Here is an 18,046-nt window from a genome sequence, read left to right on the forward strand (position 1 = left end):
TCATCCAAAGGGAAGGTGACCAAACGTTTCCAAAAAAAAAAATCGGGACTTTTTAAAAAACGCCTCGGGACACATTGTTTAAAAATCGGAACTGTCCCGCCAAAAGCGGCACGTCTGGTCACCTTCTCCAAAGGGACCACCCACCTGGGGAGCCTCTGCGGGCGATCGGTGCAGAGAACTCGGTCCACCTGGCTTTGGGCCACTAGGAAAAGCGGAGGAAGGGAGGGAACGGAAGGCGCGGGCTCCCCGGAGTAATGAAAGGTTAAAGGTAGTCTTAGGCGTGGCCCAAGCCCGGAGGAGAACCTCGGTCCCAGCGTTGCTGTCATTTGCATTCCAGGGAGGCGACTTCACCCCGCCGTCCCAGCCCACGGGCGCCGGGGGCAGCGCCTGCAACCTGCTACGGCGGTTCGGCCCCGGGAGCTGGGAGCGCGCGGGGGCGGGGGCTGGGGGAGGGTGCGGGGTGCGGGCGGGGGAATTACCGGGGCCAGGTGCTCCGGAGCGAGGCCCGGGGGCGGGGCCGGGGCGGGGCCTCCCGCAGGTGCAGCGAGCGGCTCGGGTTTCAGTGAAACCTCCGGGCCCCGGGCGGAGCGCAGAGGCTGCGGGCAGGGACAGGTGAGCGGGCGGCCGGTCCTCCGAGGAGCGGCGAGCGGCGGTCTGAGCTTCGGAGTCCGCGGCGGCGAGTCCCCGTCCGCCCGGCGGCGGCGGGCCAGCTGGGAGGATGCGGAGCCGGAGCGCGGCGTGGCTGCTGGCGGGCACCGTCCTGCTGGCGGCCTCCGCCTCCTGCAACCACACCGGCCACGGTGAGCGGCTGGGCGGAGGAGGGCTGGGGCCGCTGGGGAGCCGGGAGCCGGGGCCCGGGCGCAGGGTGGACGCGGGGCAGGTGCGCGAGGGGCAGGTCCTGCTACCTGCAGCCACCCACCGCCCCGGCACCTCCCCGCCCCCTCCCTGCGGCTCCGAGGGGGAGTCCCAGCGCCCGGGGAGCCTCGGAACCGGACAACCCGGAGAGGCTGGAGCGGGCGGGGGAGCTGGGAGGGAACGGGGTGCCCGAGTCCAAAGGGAACCCAGAGGCTCAGCCACCCTTCCCACAGGACGGCTCCTTGGCAAACACGAAGTCACGAAGGAGCTTTGCGCACACCCTGGCGGCCTCCTCCGGGCGGACCCTGGGGACCCCTGGAGTTAGCGGCTCGGGGCGGGGTGGGGTGGGGTGGAGTGCGAGGGAGCCCGGGCCTGGAACCTTCCATTTCTATTTTTATTTTATTTACTATTATTTATTTATTTATTTATTTAGCAAAACCCCTTCAGCCTTTGGAACTCCCTCTCTGGGATCGGCCCGTGGCGATCAGACCCGGCGGGGCCCTGAGCTGCTCTGGCCCGAGTGGGGCCCCCGATATGCCGGACGCCGCTGGGTTCCCAGGATGACCGGCCTCAGCTTCCAAGTTCGTTAGGCCAGTTGGGGGGTCACTTAGATTTACGAATGGAGCTCCTTAAACCAAAGTGACCAGACGTCCTGTTTCTTAACAATTTGTCCCGCGGCGTTTTCGGGACAAATTGTTAAAGATCGGGACTGTCCCGCCACAAGCGGGACGCCTGGTCACCCTACCTTAAACCTACCTGTATCCGACGGGGTGAATTTAGGGTGCTGGCTTTCCAGGCCCTTCCACGCCCCAGGGAAAGTACACTCACTGCCAGCCCCAGGAGACAGCCCGAGAGCCGGCTGGGCTGGTGCTCAGGTGCCAAACTGCCCGTGGCTGCCGGGCTCTGCAGTGGTGCTGCCCGGCTGTGCGGCAGGGACCCTGCTGGGGATGCGATCTTCCGGGCGGAGCCGGCCTCTGAGCGCCTGGGGGTGGGGTGCTGGGCCTGGGATGGGCCTCTGTGATGCTAACCGACCCCCCGCGGTCTGAGGCTGCCGGGGTAGCCTTCAATGGGAGGTGTTCACTCCCCCGGGGAATGTGCAGGCCCGACTGTGAAAGGCAGTTTCTCACCTTTATCCTTTTTTACAAAGACTTTGTAAAAGAGCAGATCACTGTGAGTTTGAATTAGATGGGAGAGCGTGATTGTTTTACCTCTGGGGTTTCAGAAAAGCCTATTGTGGTGTCTGCTTGAAAACGGCACCAACTGTATATATACATTTTATTGTCAGCATTTATTCATATCCAGAAAGTAAAGGAAAGTGTACTGCGAAAATTTTGGAAACAGTGTGGTGCGGGTGATTCAGTGCTTGTATGATTCAGACAGTTGCTATAGGAAGCTTGCTCTGATTACTGGTGTGTTCTTGTTTACCAAGTGACTGGGCTGGGACTGGGGGATTCCTGGTGTATAAGGTGAACTTAATGTAACAGCAGCCAAGTCAAGTTACTTGTTAACCAGAACTGTTTAATATTCCAGTTTCAGTGTTTTCTTTTTCAGATGCATACTTTTATTGCGTTGTAGGGTAACTTTCGTCCCAACTTGAGACCGATTTGATTTTGATTAAGAAATAGAGCATCACTAATGTTTTCTGGCCCTCAACCCACACTTTTGCTCATCCCCTTTCATTATTATTGTTATTTTAAAAAAAATTCATCTCCATTGACTTCAGAGAGGAAGAGAGAGGGAGAAAGTCAGAAACATCAATGATGAGAGAGATTTATTCATTGACTGCCTCCTGCATGTACCCCACTGGGGCATGCGCCCTTGACTGGAATCAAACCCGGAACCCTTCAGTCTGCAGCCTGACGCTCTATCCACTGAGCCAAACTGGCCAGGGCTGGCTCATCTTCTTTTTGTTGACCCTTATGCTTGCTCCTCAGTTTGCTATAGGACAGATGACAGCTTTGATTTTCTTCCCAAAGGCCTTACCCCAAAAGACTGTCTCATGGAAGGAAACTTGGCCTAGAGTACAACCCTCTCATTTTATAGATGTGGCCCACTGCAGAGGAGGGGGTTTGAGGAAAATAGTCCATCAGGCTTCCCTTTTCCCCCATCACAACAGCAATTGATAATTATTTGTGTAAATATGTTTAATCTGTCTCCCCACTGGATTGTGAACTCTTGGAGGCCAGGGGCCCTCTGGTCGTCTTCATTGCCATGGTCCAGCACAGTCATTTACCCGAAGGACCTCAGGAAATAGTAAATGAGGAATGAAGTGAGGGGACTTGCCAGAATGACCTGGAGGGTTGATGGCAGATGGGCATGTGTATTGGTTTCTTTCAGTCACTTACTGTTTTTCTATTATCACAAGCCTGGGAGGTCCCCTATGGTATAGTCATTCTATTTTTCTTTTGGAGATGGAAACTTCTGTTCTCTTTGCTAATGGTTCTTAATGATGCAAGTCGTATGTGATCACTGTAAACCAAAAAATGAGACAGATAAGAGGGAAAAGTTCAATTAAATCACCCAAGTAACTGCTGTTCGCATTTTGGTATTTGTCCTTTCCCATGCTTTCATGCATCCATGCATAAAATATGTGTTCATACACATAGAAAATCTTTTCACACAAATCTGGGATTATATAAGTATCAGTAGCATGTCAGTGATATAAAACATTTTCAATGACTCTAAAATATGCTATAGGAGAATATATCGTACTTTTATAATTGGTCCTCTGTTGCTAGACACGTGGGGTATTTCCAAGGTGTAATAAGAGAGAACACTATAATGGACGTGAGGATGGGATTTTAAATTTGTGTTGTTTTTCTAGCTTGCCTTGTGGTTACTAATTAACCTTGATAGGGGATGTTTTAGTGAAGTAGGTTTGACCTTCTTATGGTTTTATTAGCTGGGCAGACGTGGAGAGGAAAACCGTTTATCCTGAAAGAACATAGGAATTTACTAAAATATACCTAGGAAGAGGTCTTCAGCAACTGAAGCTTGTTATTTTTCAGTTTCTGCTCCTAAAGGTTGGGAACAAAAGAAGATTTGGAGGTTGGAGATAGTGGGGGAAGAGACACAAGAGGAGCTAACACCAATAAAGTAGTTGTTTTATACTTGGTTTAGTGGGGAGCGCATAAAGTAAAAAACAAGTGCTTTGAAAGTTAAAAGTTTTATATGCATTTCCTCCCACAATTGTACAAATCAGAAGTGTTAATAAAAGTGAAAATCTCCCATCTCTCCCCTTTCCACAGACTACTTTATGCACAAATATATATTGTCAAAGTATACATGTCATCCTATAATTTATTTATTTATTTAACACAATACATCTATTCATGGTCAGTGTGTAGAAATCTGTAATACTTTTTTTAAAAATCAGGTTTTTAATGAGTAAATCTGAATTCTGTCAGTGATATATACATACCTAGATCATTTCCTTAGGTCAAAGTTGAAGCTAAATTCACTTTTAAATTCAATTTTTCCAAGCAGCTGAGTCAGCTAGCTCTCTGTATCTTGACAGCTTTTCCTCCTAATGAGACGAGTCTGTACTATAATGAAACGTGGGGTTTGGGGTGCAGATTTCTTCTTGAGTGTTCTTGTCTGACAAAGATGAAGAATAAATTTGTAAAAGTTTCCTTTAATAAAAATGTAGAAGTTTATTGGAAGCATATACAAACTCCATTTGGGCAAGGGTGTCCACTGGGAAGGGGCCCCCAAATAGGAAAAAAGCTGTTCTCTCTCTTTCTAATGGGGAAAAAGAATCTGTCTTGTGTTCCTTTGTCTCCAGTTTATATATGCTGCAGCTCTTTGTGTGAACCTGACCCTTTCTAATTGGACTTGTCATCAATTTAGGACCCTGTGCTTTCTTCTTTGGTTATTTTGTTACATAATATCAGTTTCAAAGGCCAAAGCCCACACTGTTCCCCTCTCTCTCTCCCCTTATTTTTCAACAATAACAACCTTTGCTAATTCCATTATAATATTTATCACATGGTATTTAGTTTTCCATTAGATTGGGGCTCCTTCAGAGCAGAGATTACTATCATGTTCACTTTGCCTTGTAGTAGATTCCAAATTATTTGTTACATGAATAATGAACATTTCTATTCAAATGGTATGTATTCATAATCACAATATTGAGTATTAATCTCCAAATATTCTATAATTGATTTATTTTTAATTAAAAATACATTTATTGGGATGACATTGGTTAATATGAACATACAGGTTTCAGGTGTGTGTTTCTATGTTACAAGATCTGTATATTGCACCATGTGCAATGAAGTCCAATCTTCTCCTGTCCTTATATTTTAGGATCCCCTTATTCCCCACCCCTTCCCTCCTGCAACCACCACACTACTGTTTGTGTTCATGGGTTTTAATTTTATATCCCACATATGAGTGAAATCATCTTAGCTTTTTCATGGCTGATTTATTTCATTTAGCATAATGTTCTCAAGGTCCATCCATCTTGTTGCAAATGGCACTATTTTGTCCTTTCTTATGGCTGAGTAGTATTCCATTGTGTGCATGTACCATATCTTCTTTATCCAGTCTTCTATCTCAGGACACTTCGTTTGTTTCCTGTCTTAGACACCGTGAATAATGTTGTATTGAACATAGGGGTGCATATATCTTTGCTGATAAATGATTTTGAGATCTTTGTATGTATACCCAGGAGAGGAATTGCTGGGTCGGATAGTAGCTCTATTCTCAATTTTTTTTGAGGAATTGCCATAGTGGTTGTGCCAGTCTACGTGCCTACCAGCAGTGGATGAGTGTTCCCTTTTTTCCTACAACCTGTCCTTCACCTATTTTTGCTTGTCTTGTTGGTAATGGCCACTCTAATAAGTGTGAGGTAGTATCTCATTGTGCTTTTGATTTGCATTTCCCAAATTGCCAGAGGTTGAACATATTTTCATATAGCTGTTGGCTGTTCGTATGTCTTCTTGGCAGAGGTGTATTTTTAGGTCCTCCGCCCACCTTTTGATTGGGTTGTTTCTTTATTTAGTGTTGAGTTTTATGAGTTCTTTATATATTTGGAAATTAAACCTTTGTGGGAGCTACTGTTTGTAAATATCATCTCCCATCTGGTTGCCTGCCTCTTTGTTTTGTTGGCAGTTTCTTTTGCTGTGCATAAGCTTCTTAGTTTGGTATAGTCCCATTCATTCACTTGTTTATGCCTTTACTTCCCTTACCTTTGGGGTCAAGTTCATAAAATGTTCTCTACAACCAAGGTCCATAAGTTTGGTACATATATTTTCTTCCATGTAACTTAATTGTTTTGGGTCTTATATTTAGGGTTTTGATCCATTTTGAATTAATTTTTGTACATGGGGACAAACTGTAATCCAGTTTCATTAATTTGCATGTGGCTTTCCAGGTTTCAAGCACTATCAATGGTCACATCTTTACTTCATTGTGTGTTTCTGTCTCCTTTGTAAAAAATTATCTGTCCATATACATGTGGTTTTATAGCTGGGCTCTCTATTTCTATAATCTGATTTAAAATCTTCAAATTTAAACAAGAAACTAATCCAAGGCTTTGATTTCATTTGTGCTAGCTAATTTTTTAAATTTATAACTCCGAGGCATTTTATTATAAAAAGTTGACCCTAATTTATAAATTAAGTTAAAATTCATCATACATTTACTTCAATTTATTTTTTGCTTGACTTTCCATAAATCTTTAGCTTCGTTGATTTTGGCTGCTATATCAGGAGATCTTCCCTTGTCTTGGTGTTTTGAATGCATAATTCATAGTTGACCCTGGCCCGGTAGCTAAGTTGGTTAGAACTTCATCCCAATAAGCCAAGGTTGCTGGTTCCATCTCAGGGCACATACAAGAAGCAACCAATGAATGCATAAATAAGTGGAACAACAACTCTCCCCCCAAACAAACAAACAAACAAACAAATGCATACTATGCCCATGAGCATCTCTTATTTTTCCTATATTGACAGTAGGGCTTACACCTAGCATTAATTCTGCTTCCCACTTTGTCACTGTGGCTCAACCCCACCACTGTAACAGCCCCTACTGAAGGCAGGTTTTGGTAGACTTTGAAAAACTTGTTTGACTTGAGGCTCCACATGCTTCCTGGCTTGCAAAACAAAGTGGCTTGCAAGTCCTGCACCATCAACGGTCAGTGCAACAGCTATCCTTGTACTGGCCCTGGTTCTGAATCCCCTGGGCTCCTGCCTCCACTGAGAGCATGGTTCATCCAGCTCAGAGGCCCCAGCCACAACACACACCTCTACCAGAAAGCAGCGTGGCCACCGCCTGCTGGGACAAACGTACAGACACAGGTGCCCAGGAAACATAGCCATGGTGGCCTATCCACCCTTTTATGGGGAGAATATTATTCATTGTGTAAATGTCGTAAGTTACTGAACTACAGTCATGCTCCACTTGATGATGGGGATACTTTCTGAGAGACGTAATGGTCACCAGGCCATTATGTCATTGTTTGCACATGATAGAGGGCACTTGCACAAACCTAGATTGCATAGCCTACTGCACTCCGAGGCTATCTGATATAGACTGTTGCTTCTAGACTACAAGCCTATGCAGCATGTCACTGTGCAAAACATGAGATTAAATCAACCAAGGGACACAGTAAATAGGAAACGTATAAGGCTGCCGCTGATGTGACGCAGCGTACTGTCTTACGCAATAAAATAACAGGTATAGTATAGTAAAGACACCAACCAGTAACATATTTGTTTGTTATCATTACCAAGTATTATGTTCTGTATATAATTGTATGCTGTACTTTTATATGACTGGCAGTGCAGTAGGTTTTTTATTTTTATTTTTTAATATATTTTATTGATTTTTTTTTTTTTATAGAGAAGAAGGGAGAGGGATAGATAGTTAGAAACATCGATGAGAGAGAACCCTTGATCAGCTGCCTCCTGCACATTGCCTACTGGGGATGTGCCTGCAACGAAGGTACATGCCCTTGACCGGAATCGAACCTGGGACCCTTCAGTCCCCAGGCTGACGCCCTAGCCACTGAGCCAAACTGGTTAGGACTGCTATAGGTTTTTCACACCAGCATCACCACAAATGTGAGCAATGTGTTGCACTATGATGTCATTAGATGTTCAGAATCTTTCAGCCGTATTACAGTCTGTGGGACCACCATCTTTAATGTGGTTCACCTTTGACTGAACTGCTGCTATATACCATAGTCCCTTTTTTGATGGAAGTCAAGACAAACATTTTTGTTTTACCATGATAAACAAGATTCCAGTAAATAGTCTCCTATATACTACAGTATTATTGTGCACTTTAAGCTAGTATACGTGCAGGACAAATTCCTAGAAATAAACTGATAGGTCATAGGGCAAGCACACTTTAAATTTTGACATGTTTTGCCAAATTGCCCTCCAAAAAGATTTCATCAGTTTGCACTCCTTTTAAAAAGAAACCCAACAATATGGAGAGGTGTGGAGTAAAAAAAAAAAGAGAGAGAGAAAAGAAAATTGTGCCTTCCCCAGCCATTTTATCCCCAGACAGAGTTTGGGTATCCTTCTCAACTTCAGATTTTACAAATAGATTATAATTTTGTTATATAGATGGAAATATGTTCTGCCAGTGCATTTTTCAATGGACAGTATATGGTGGCTCTGTCTTTAATATTTATTGAATAGTGTCTACTGTTAAAGCTGAGAGTGGCTGGGGATATGGTAAGTGAGGGTGGGGGGCTGGCGAGCATTGGGCGTTTCCCACTTGTTTGTCAATGAGGTGGAGGCACCTCCCTGGGCACCAGTGGGAGTGGGTCCTTGATATTTGGGCAGATAATGTTGATTACAGCTCCCAAATGAGTTGCTTTTGTAGCCAGCTACTTGAAGTGTGTTTAAACTTCATGTGTGCATTTATTTAATTTCTTCTCCACTCTCTAACTTGAAGTGATTTTATCTGGAAGTGATTTTATCTGGTTTACAGGCGGATCATATGGTCAGGAGCTGGGATAGCATCAGTTCTAGACAAGAGTGGTGAATGGTATAGGACCATGGTCGGCAAACTGCGACTCGAGAGCCACATGCAGCTCTTCGGCCCCTTGAGTGTGGCTCTTCCACAAAATACCACGGCCTGGGCGAGTCTCTTGAAGAAGTGGCGTTAGAAGTTTAAGATAAAAAATTTGGCTCTCAAAAGAAATTTCAATTGTTGTACTATTTATATTTGGCTCCGTTGGCTAAGGAGTTTGCCGACCACTGGTACAGGACAGCGATTTTCAACCTTTTTCATCTCATGGCATACATAAAGTAAAATTACTGAAATTTTGTGGAACACAAAAAATATATATTTGTCAATATGACAAAAAAAATAGATGTAATTTTGATTCATTCACCCCAGATGCCTATTGTAGTGTTGGTTGTTATTTTTCTTTAATTTGACAATCTAAGGGAAAAGAGGTCAGTGCTCTAGACTAAATAGGTATTGTATATTTTAAAAATTCTTACAGCACACCAGTTGAAAATCAGCTTGTATAGGATACCATCCAGGGTAAAATCCTGCACACTTTGCTGAGAGGGCTTCAGTGACATTTGAGCTGCATCTCAACATTTACTAGTGTTATAGCTTCAAACATATGCCCAACTAACTAAGCCACATCAGCCAATGCCTCAGAGTCTTCTTGTTTCCACTTTCTTCTTCTCTCTCTCTAAATCTTAAAAAAAAATATCTGAGGAATTTGATGATGACATGGGCTTTGATCTTTTAAAAAATATTATTATTTATTAATTTGAGAGAGAGAGAGAGAGAAAGAGAAACATCAATTTGTTGTTCCACTTAATTTGCATTCATTGGTTGCTTCTTGTATGTGCCCTGACCAGGACTGAACCCACAACCTTGGCATATTGGGGTGATGCTCTAATCAACTGAACTGCCAGGCTAGGGCTGGCCTTTGGACTAAAGCTCTTTTGTAACATGTTCAATAAAAAGCTGAAGTCTGAAGAAAAAAAAAAAAAGAAGAAGAAAAAGGAGGAGGAAGAGGAGGAGGAGGAGGGGGAGAAGGAGGAAAGTCAGCATTTGCTGGTAGTAGGTAGTTCATTTTGTAGAGCTGTAGTCCTGTAACCCCCTATTGCTGTCACAATTGGTCATTCTGGTAACTGGTTTTGAAAAACACATAAGTGGTTCATGAAATTAATGTAGAGAGTGGTGACTGGCTTTTTAAAGGACGGACTAGAACACAATAAAAAGTATGAGTGTTCCCTGTTCCCTGCGTAATGAGGGTAATAAATTATTTTGTGAAACTTTTCTTTCTATTACAGATTTAGTATAAAGAGTATGTTTCTTACTATGGGCAATAGTCAAGTATATAAAGAACACTTTAATATGTAGGATTATTATATTTTTATTTTAAAAATCATGTTCTTTTAAAAAATTATAAAAGAAATTAAAACAAGACATAGGTCTATTCTAAGTGTATTAGTTTCCTGTGCCCTAATGCAGCGTTTTTCAACCGCTGTTCCGCAGCACACTAGTGTGCCGTGAGATGTTGCCTGTTGTGCCGTAGGTGCAGACAAGACAAGAATTTTATAATTTTTCACTATTTTCTTTACTTAATATTTCATAATAAAGTAATTATAAAATACTTTCTTTGTGTTTATTTGATTCCTATTCAAGAGAATTACTTTATATTTATATAGTCAATATAGGCACAGAGTTAAATTTTTTAACATTTTCTAATGGTGGTGTGCCTCGTGATTTTTTTCATGAAACAAGTGTGCCTTTGCCCAAAAAAGGTTGAAAAACACTGCCCTAATGAATTGCCAAAAAAAAAATAAAAAAAAAAAATGGAGGCTTATCCAAGAGAAATTAATTCTCTCACCGTTGTGGCGGCCAGAAGTCTGAAATGAAGATCTTATCTCTGAAGATTTTAAGGGGAGAGTCCTGTCCTTGCCTCCTCTAGCTTCCTGTGGCTATTGGTGTTCCTCGGCTTGTTCCTTAGCATCACTGCAATCTCTGCCTCCCTTTTCACGCCTCTTTCCTCTCTTCTCTATTTTCTCTCTTAAATCTCCCATTGCCTTTCTCTTATAAAGACACTTGCCATTGGATTGGGGCCTACCTGGATAATCCAGGATGTCTCAGATTAAGATCCTTCATTACATCCGCACGGACCCTTCTTCTCAGTGAGGCAGTGATCACAGAGCCTAGGGATTGGGACATGGACATACCTTTTGAGGCCACCTTTCAACCGCTGTACTAAGTGAAAAGTGAAGGACTGATCTCTACACCTATTAACCCTCCACCCAGGCCAACCACTCCTCCTGGTGAACCTGGGTGCAGAGCTAGAAGAGAAGTGATGACCAAGCATGAAAATGATCAGATAAACCAGGGAGTAGGTTTAACATCATCCCTGGTGTACTTTGCCCTGTTTCCTCTGCAGGGTGCAAGGCCTGCTCCCCCTCAGAATTAAAATAAGGTTGTGCGGTGTCCTCAAACTGTCCTTCATTTTCTTCTGCAGGTCCTTGAACACGTAGTTGAGGCAGGTTGTAGGCTGAATATATCATTCGTTCGTTTGTGGTTTCTAAAGCTTAACTCATAATATGGGGAGGAGTAAGTTGTTAAAGCTCGCCATGTTACTTGCTTGAAATTCAGAACACCTATTTGTCTTTGGTGCACCCACCTGTCCAGTCACCATGACGCCAGAAAGCTTGCCCGCAGGGGTTAAGTCTTCAGGAGGCCCACACCAAGGGGGCGGGGGAATCCCTGCCTGGCCTGAGACTGTCCTTGTGGGTGAGTGGGAATGTCCCTTGTGCTCCTGGTAATCTCCCTGTGGTGCTTTGGCATAAGGAATGATTGGCAGGCCAGGCTGGATCCTGTCTCAGCCAGAGTGAGATGGCCTTTACAAGAACAGTTAGGGACAGTTTGTAAGAAATAAATTGAATACTGTCAGTCTTATTGAGATTCATAGAAATCAATGTTCTATTCCACACATACTCCACAACTCTCTGATTGAGAAAATTTCACTGTATAAACAAGAAACCAGGCAACAGAAATCCCACTAACCCAGTCACCCAAAGAAAGCCCCTTTGGCATTCCGTGTCCTCCTGTCTTTATCCGCAGTGCTTTTACTCATGCATACCAGCGTGACTGCTGAAACGTTGGTTTCTGGAATGACCCTTGTCTGCCTTGCCTCTCTTGTACAGGAGCCAACAAACCCTCTAAGGGAAGAAGTATAATTGGTAGAATCAGTGACTCATCTCCAATCCCTGGGAGAAGCGTTCCAGTGGAGCCAGGCCTTTCTGTGGATGAGATTTCTGCCTCCCTCCTGACTGGAAAGCTGACCACTGTCTTCCTTCCGATTGTCTACACGGTTGTCTTTGTGGTTGGTTTGCCGAGTAATGGCATGGCCCTGTGGATCTTCCTTTTCCGAACAAAGAAGAAGCACCCTGCGGTGGTGTACATGGCCAACCTGGCCTTGGCAGACCTCCTCTCTATCATCTGGTTCCCTGTGAAGATTGCCTATCACATACATGGCAACAACTGGACCTACGGGGAATCTCTGTGCAAGGTGCTCATTGGCTTTTTCTATGGCAACATGTACTGTTCCATCCTCTTCATAACCTGCCTGAGCGTGCAGAGGTATTGGGTGATCGTGAACCCCATGGCGCACACCAGGAAGAACGCAAACATCGCCATCGGCATCTCCCTGGGAATATGGCTGCTGATTCTGCTGGTTACCATCCCCCTGTATCTCGTGAAGCAGACCAGCTACATCCCTGCCCTCAACATCACCACCTGCCACGATGTCTTACCCGAGGAGGTGCTGGTGGGGGACATGTTCAATTACTTCCTCTCTCTGGCCCTCGGAGTCTTCCTGTTCCCAGCCATCCTCATGGCTTCTGCCTATGTGCTGATGATCAGAACCCTTCAATCCTCTGCCATCGACGAGAACTCGGGAAAGAGGAGGAGGAGAGCCATCAAACTGATTGTGACTGTCCTGGTCATGTACCTGGTCTGCTTCACTCCCAGCAACATTCTGCTGGTGGTGCACTATTTCACCATTAAACACTGGGGCCAGAGCTCCGTCTATGCCCTGTACATCGTAGCTCTCTGTCTCTCCACCCTCAACAGCTGCATCGACCCCTTTGTCTATTACTTTGTCTCAGAAGACTTCAGGAATCACGCAAAGAACGCTCTTCTTTGTCGAAGTGTCCGTAAGGTGAAGCGGATGCAAATATCCCTCACGTCAAAGAAATCCTCCAGGAAATCCAGCTCGTACTCCTCAAGCTCAACCACCATTAAAACCTCCTACTGAGCATTCCAGCTTCGCGGATGGAAGTTTGACGGGAGGCTTCGGAGCTTGCTTAACGTTATGGGGATGTTTCTGTTGTTTCCTAACCAAGAGGGTCTTAACCACGTGCCATGGTTGTGCAGTACCTTTCAGGATTGCTGGAAGCTTCCCTGTACCCACGAAGGTGACATAAATGCCAGTTTCAGAATGTCTCTACTCAGATGCTCCCAGAATAGAACTTCAGGTTTCCTAGAAGGTGGCCCCGCAAAAATCACACACACAGCAAACCCAGTGACTTGCAAAAACTGGTTTTGGAAGACTAACTTTTTAGTGGAAACTACATTTCTTATACATCTTGGGTCAAGCACTGTCTTGTTAGGGCTCAAGAACCCCCTGGGATGATATGTCCAATTGATTGAGTTGATGGAGGAAGACACTTTGAAAGAGGTGAGGGAGCTGCCCAGAGTCAGGCTTCTCACCAGAGGCAGCAAGCTGGGATTGGGCAGCAGCATCTGAATGGTCAGTGGGGTTCTTGTCCCACTTCATCGAAGGCAGTGAGCTGCTTGTTTAAAAATGCTGCAGGCTCTTCAGACTCAGGAATGAGAGCTCGGAATCTGGGGACAGGCCCAGGAACCCGTGTGCTGACAAGCTTCTGCGCAAAGCTCAGGCACACCAGGTCTGAGACCCACGGGTCTGGCTGCTGCTGTTACTGGACAAAGGGTCGTGGTAGTTTTTAAAAAGAGAAGCAGACAGAATGCTTTGTGTCCCTTTTATGTTCAGCTTATAAGGAAATTGGTTTTGTTGACTTACTGGGTCTTTCAATTTCTTTATTAATCTTGAGCTTTTATATGTATCATTATCATTTCGAGGAAAATGCAACAGGATTTTAAACTTGAAAATACAAATGCTGTGTAATTTTTTACTGACATCAGCGAAATCTTCAGGTAGCCTGAGTTTCGCAACAAGGATCAGAATTTATCACTTAGTATTTTAAGAAATTATTGTTGGACTATTTATTATCAGTTTTGTTCCCTTGTTATCAAATATGAAATTATAAAACCATCACCAGGTTTGAACCACATCTGTTTGGAAAAAAAAATAGATGTGATTTGCAGCAATATATCTAAAGGGTACTTGACTCCAGACTGACTTTATACAACTTGTATTTGTGACTTTTTGAAATAATTATTTTATTGTGTGATTTATAAATCACATGACTATTTTTTGAAAATATTTTTATTGATTTCAGAGAGGAAGGAAGAGGGCAAGATATAGAAACATCAATGATGATACTCATTGATCGGCTGCCTCCTGCAGACCTCCTGCTGGGGATTGAGCCCACAACTTGGGTATGTGCTCTTTACTGGAATCAAACCTGGGACCCTTCAGTCCCCAGGCCTATGCTCTATCCACTGAGCCACACCAGCTTGGGCTCACATGACTATTTTTTACAACCTCTTTTTGAAGTGTATGTGTGTGTGTGTGTGTGTGTGTGTGTGTGTGTGTGTGTTTGAGAGAAGGAACGTAACAGGGCAAGCAACATCATTCTTCTAAGAAGAAATTATGCAAGGCTCACACCTTATTTTTACATAAAAAAGTGCCATGCTGTACATATTGCTCTATGGTAGTTATTTTTCATTTACTTACAATTCAGAATTCTTTCCATGTCTACATCCATAGGCTGACCTTCATTTTTAAAGAATAGACTAATGTTTTGACTATATTGTGATGTATTTAATCATTTCCCTACCTAGAGCTCCACTCCCCCTCCCTCCCCCCCATTAAGATGGTGCTGCATTGAACATCTGAGTGCAGATTTTTTTTTTTTTTTTTATGTTCCTAGAAGTATAATGGCCAGGTAAAAAGTTAGACACCTATTTAAATTTTAAATTTTGGTAACCTGCCAGATTGCCTTCAGTAATTTATACTTCTACCAAAAAGTGCATTTGTGCCTGTTTCCTGAAATGCTCATTCACACTTGATTTATGAATCTTTTGAACTTTTACCAATCTGAATTGAAGCAGCACAGCCTACTGGCTGAGCGTGCCAATCATGAGCTACCAGGCAGGGCTAAGTTCCGGCTCTATCACTTTATTTTTGTTACCGGAGGGAAAGTACTTCTGTGCCTCAGTCTCCTCATTTGTAAAGTGAGGATAATGTCTTTCTCACTGAGTTATTAGGATTAAACATTGGGCACATTTCTGTAGTCATACATATTAGTAGCATTATTACTATTATTCCTCTGTCTGCTGATGAGACCTCATTTCCGGTCTGCCCCCTTTCACGTCCATGCCTTCCTCTGCTTTGAGTCTCTAGCAGGCTTGTGTGGTTGTCTCCATTTTACAGGTAAGAAAGCAACAGATGGTCGACACCGAGTAAAAGGGAGCAGAAACAATTGGCTCACAGGCCTTGCAGGTGCTCTGTGGAGGGATTCAGTGGGAAAAAATGTTTAGTATTTACCGTTTATTTATTAGTCATTTTCATAACACATGCTAAAAAACCCAAACTGAACAAAAATATGTAACTAAAATATTTTCTTCTTAGCTACCCATGCTCATTCTCATCTCCCAGAGGGTTAATTTTTATACTTTGTTTGTATACAATATATGTATATTAACCCTTCAAATAAGAATAAATGTTAAAATAAGAATATGTATGTGTATATAAATGTGTATATGTGCAAGTTTTTAATCAGTACAAATGGAATAGATCTTCCTCATTTTTAATGACTAGGTAGTATTTCATGTATGGATAACTGTAATTTAATCATTGCCCTGTTGAAGATTAAGTATTTTTCTTGGTTCCTTTTAACCAAGTCTTTGAATCTGCATTACGAAGTATAAAGAAAATAACTTGAGAAATAGTCATAAGAATGTGTTTTGTTAAAGCAAAAGCTTTTTAAGTTACATTTGTTTCTTGTGCCTTTGGAGAGTGGTTCATGAAGCCCTGGTCTACCTGAGTTACACTCCATAGGGCTTGTGAGACCTCTGGGTCTGAGCAGAGAAGTGCTGGGTGCGGTTGTCTTTGTTCCTGTGTTATCGGACTTATTGTGGTCTGATTTTTCTAAACCACCTCAAAGTTTGAATATTTAGCATTCCACAAGTTCCATTTACCAAGAGGGTTCTCTCAATTTTAAGGTAATGTGGATTTGCCTTCCATGGTGCAGGACACATTAGCCAAACTGACTTGATTGGAATTAGGTTACTGGGCATATTCTTGAATGTTATGATTGTTTGCAGCAGGAGTTTCAGAAGTAATTAATTTCCCGCTTATCTCAATTTCATAAATCCTGAGGCTATAATCTCATCAGTATGCATAGTTCAGTGATTACATCTTTGTTCCTGAAACTTTAAGCCTGTAGGAGGCTCCTGAGGGGAATGGAATGAATGTATCACCAAATCAAAGGTACAGTTTGTCACTGCGGCCTGGTCTCATTGATTAAAATTACCGGTTTGTGCTGCAGCGTTTGGGTGTCTTAAAAGATAACTCTGATCCCACACTAGTCAAAAGCATGCCTCTAGTCCACCCCAATCCTGAAATGAAAAGAGAAAACAAAACGCTCAGGGATGAAGTTCTCCATTTTATACACGGCATGGGATTTCACGGAATCCTATTTAAATGCAAATACTGTCATTGGAGTTACCCTTTGGAAATGTCTTTATTGGGGAGGATGAAGAATTCTGTGATTTGGGTATGAGCTGCCCTGGCCTCTACCACTTGGTCGGTCTGTGGAATATCTCCCGGGATCTGTCTTTACTGGTGAGAAATCAGACACAACTAGACTTTTGAGCCACCTCCTTCTGCAGAAACCACAGCCCCAGTATGTGGGCTCCATCATGAACACAAATCATCAGCACCTAACATGGTGTGAGTGGCTCATTCCTTCATCCCACAAAGAGTTAGTGCAACATTATTGCCTTATTAAATGCCAATAACTAAATACGGATTCCTGCCTTAGTAGCAGCCAAGTCGTGGGGATGATATTCTCAGTGAAATGTGTCAATATTAAAAACAAAAACAACCAATCCTCCAGTATTTGGTTTAGTCAAAGGCCTTTAACGAATACCCTATTTCAAAGCTACGTCTCAGGAGTGGGACAAAATCTAGTAAAATGAGGGACAAGAAAGCTTAGGAAGGGCCATTATTATGGTCCTATCCCTCTTATCACTGTTTTGCTTAAACCTTATAAAAACAAACACTTTAAAGTCGTAGAAATAATGTGGTTTTTGTAAATCTGAGAATATGAGCAAATAGTAAAAAGTGATATCTCCCCCTCCTGACCCACCATGTCAGAACCCGTTACTCCCTTTGTGTTTCTTGTGACATTTCTATGCACGTGTACGCCTGTGTACTTGTATGTTTTGTGGGTTTTTTGTTTTGTTTTGTTTTGTTTTTTAGTAAAAGAGGAGTTATGTATTTGTTATATTTATACATAATCAATTACCTCAAAATGTAGTCACTTAAAACAACAATAAACATTTAGTAACTTGCACAGTTTCTGTGGGTCATGAATTCAGGAGCAGTTCAGCCTGATGCTTCTGGCTGGGGATGTGGTGAGGTTGCAGTCATCCATGTACAGTGTGGTCCCTCGCAGGGCTGGCTCGTTGGTGCTGGCTGTTGACAGAAGCCCTTAGTCTCTCTCCACGTGGGCCTCCCCATAAGGTGCTTCCCTCAAAAAAAGCGACCCAAGGGGACATGGGGAAGCTGCAGTGCCTTTTAGAGCCTCACCTCAGGAGTCATACAACGTCATTTTCCTGATGCTCTTGATTTCACAGCTTCCATTCAATTTGGAGAAGACTACCTAAGGGCATTAGGAGGCAAGGATCACTAGGGGTCCTTTGGGAAGCTGGCTACCAAATATGTGTATTGTCAAAACAAAAACAAATACAGGGATCCAATTTAAAATGGAGCCATGCTGGAGGAACTGCCTTGCACATCTGATGT

At 43.4% G+C, this 18,046-nt stretch overlaps 1 protein-coding gene across 1 annotated transcript; it reads left to right on the forward strand.

Annotated features, from left to right (window-relative positions):
* Window positions 1-575: 575 nt before the first annotated feature.
* On the forward strand, window positions 576-14,328 carry F2RL1 (F2R like trypsin receptor 1). The gene is made up of 2 exons (XM_036409670.2): window positions 576-800; window positions 12,015-14,328. Exons 1-2 carry the CDS (start codon window positions 719-721, stop codon window positions 13,124-13,126), a joined length of 1,194 nt encoding a protein of 397 aa, XP_036265563.1. The 5' UTR covers window positions 576-718; the 3' UTR covers window positions 13,127-14,328.
* The last annotated feature ends 3,718 nt before the right edge of the window (window positions 14,329-18,046 follow it).

The sequence above is a fragment of the Pipistrellus kuhlii genome, unplaced genomic scaffold, assembly GCF_014108245.1.
Source record: "Pipistrellus kuhlii isolate mPipKuh1 unplaced genomic scaffold, mPipKuh1.p scaffold_m20_p_4, whole genome shotgun sequence".
Classification (NCBI taxonomy): Eukaryota; Metazoa; Chordata; class Mammalia; order Chiroptera; family Vespertilionidae; genus Pipistrellus; species Pipistrellus kuhlii.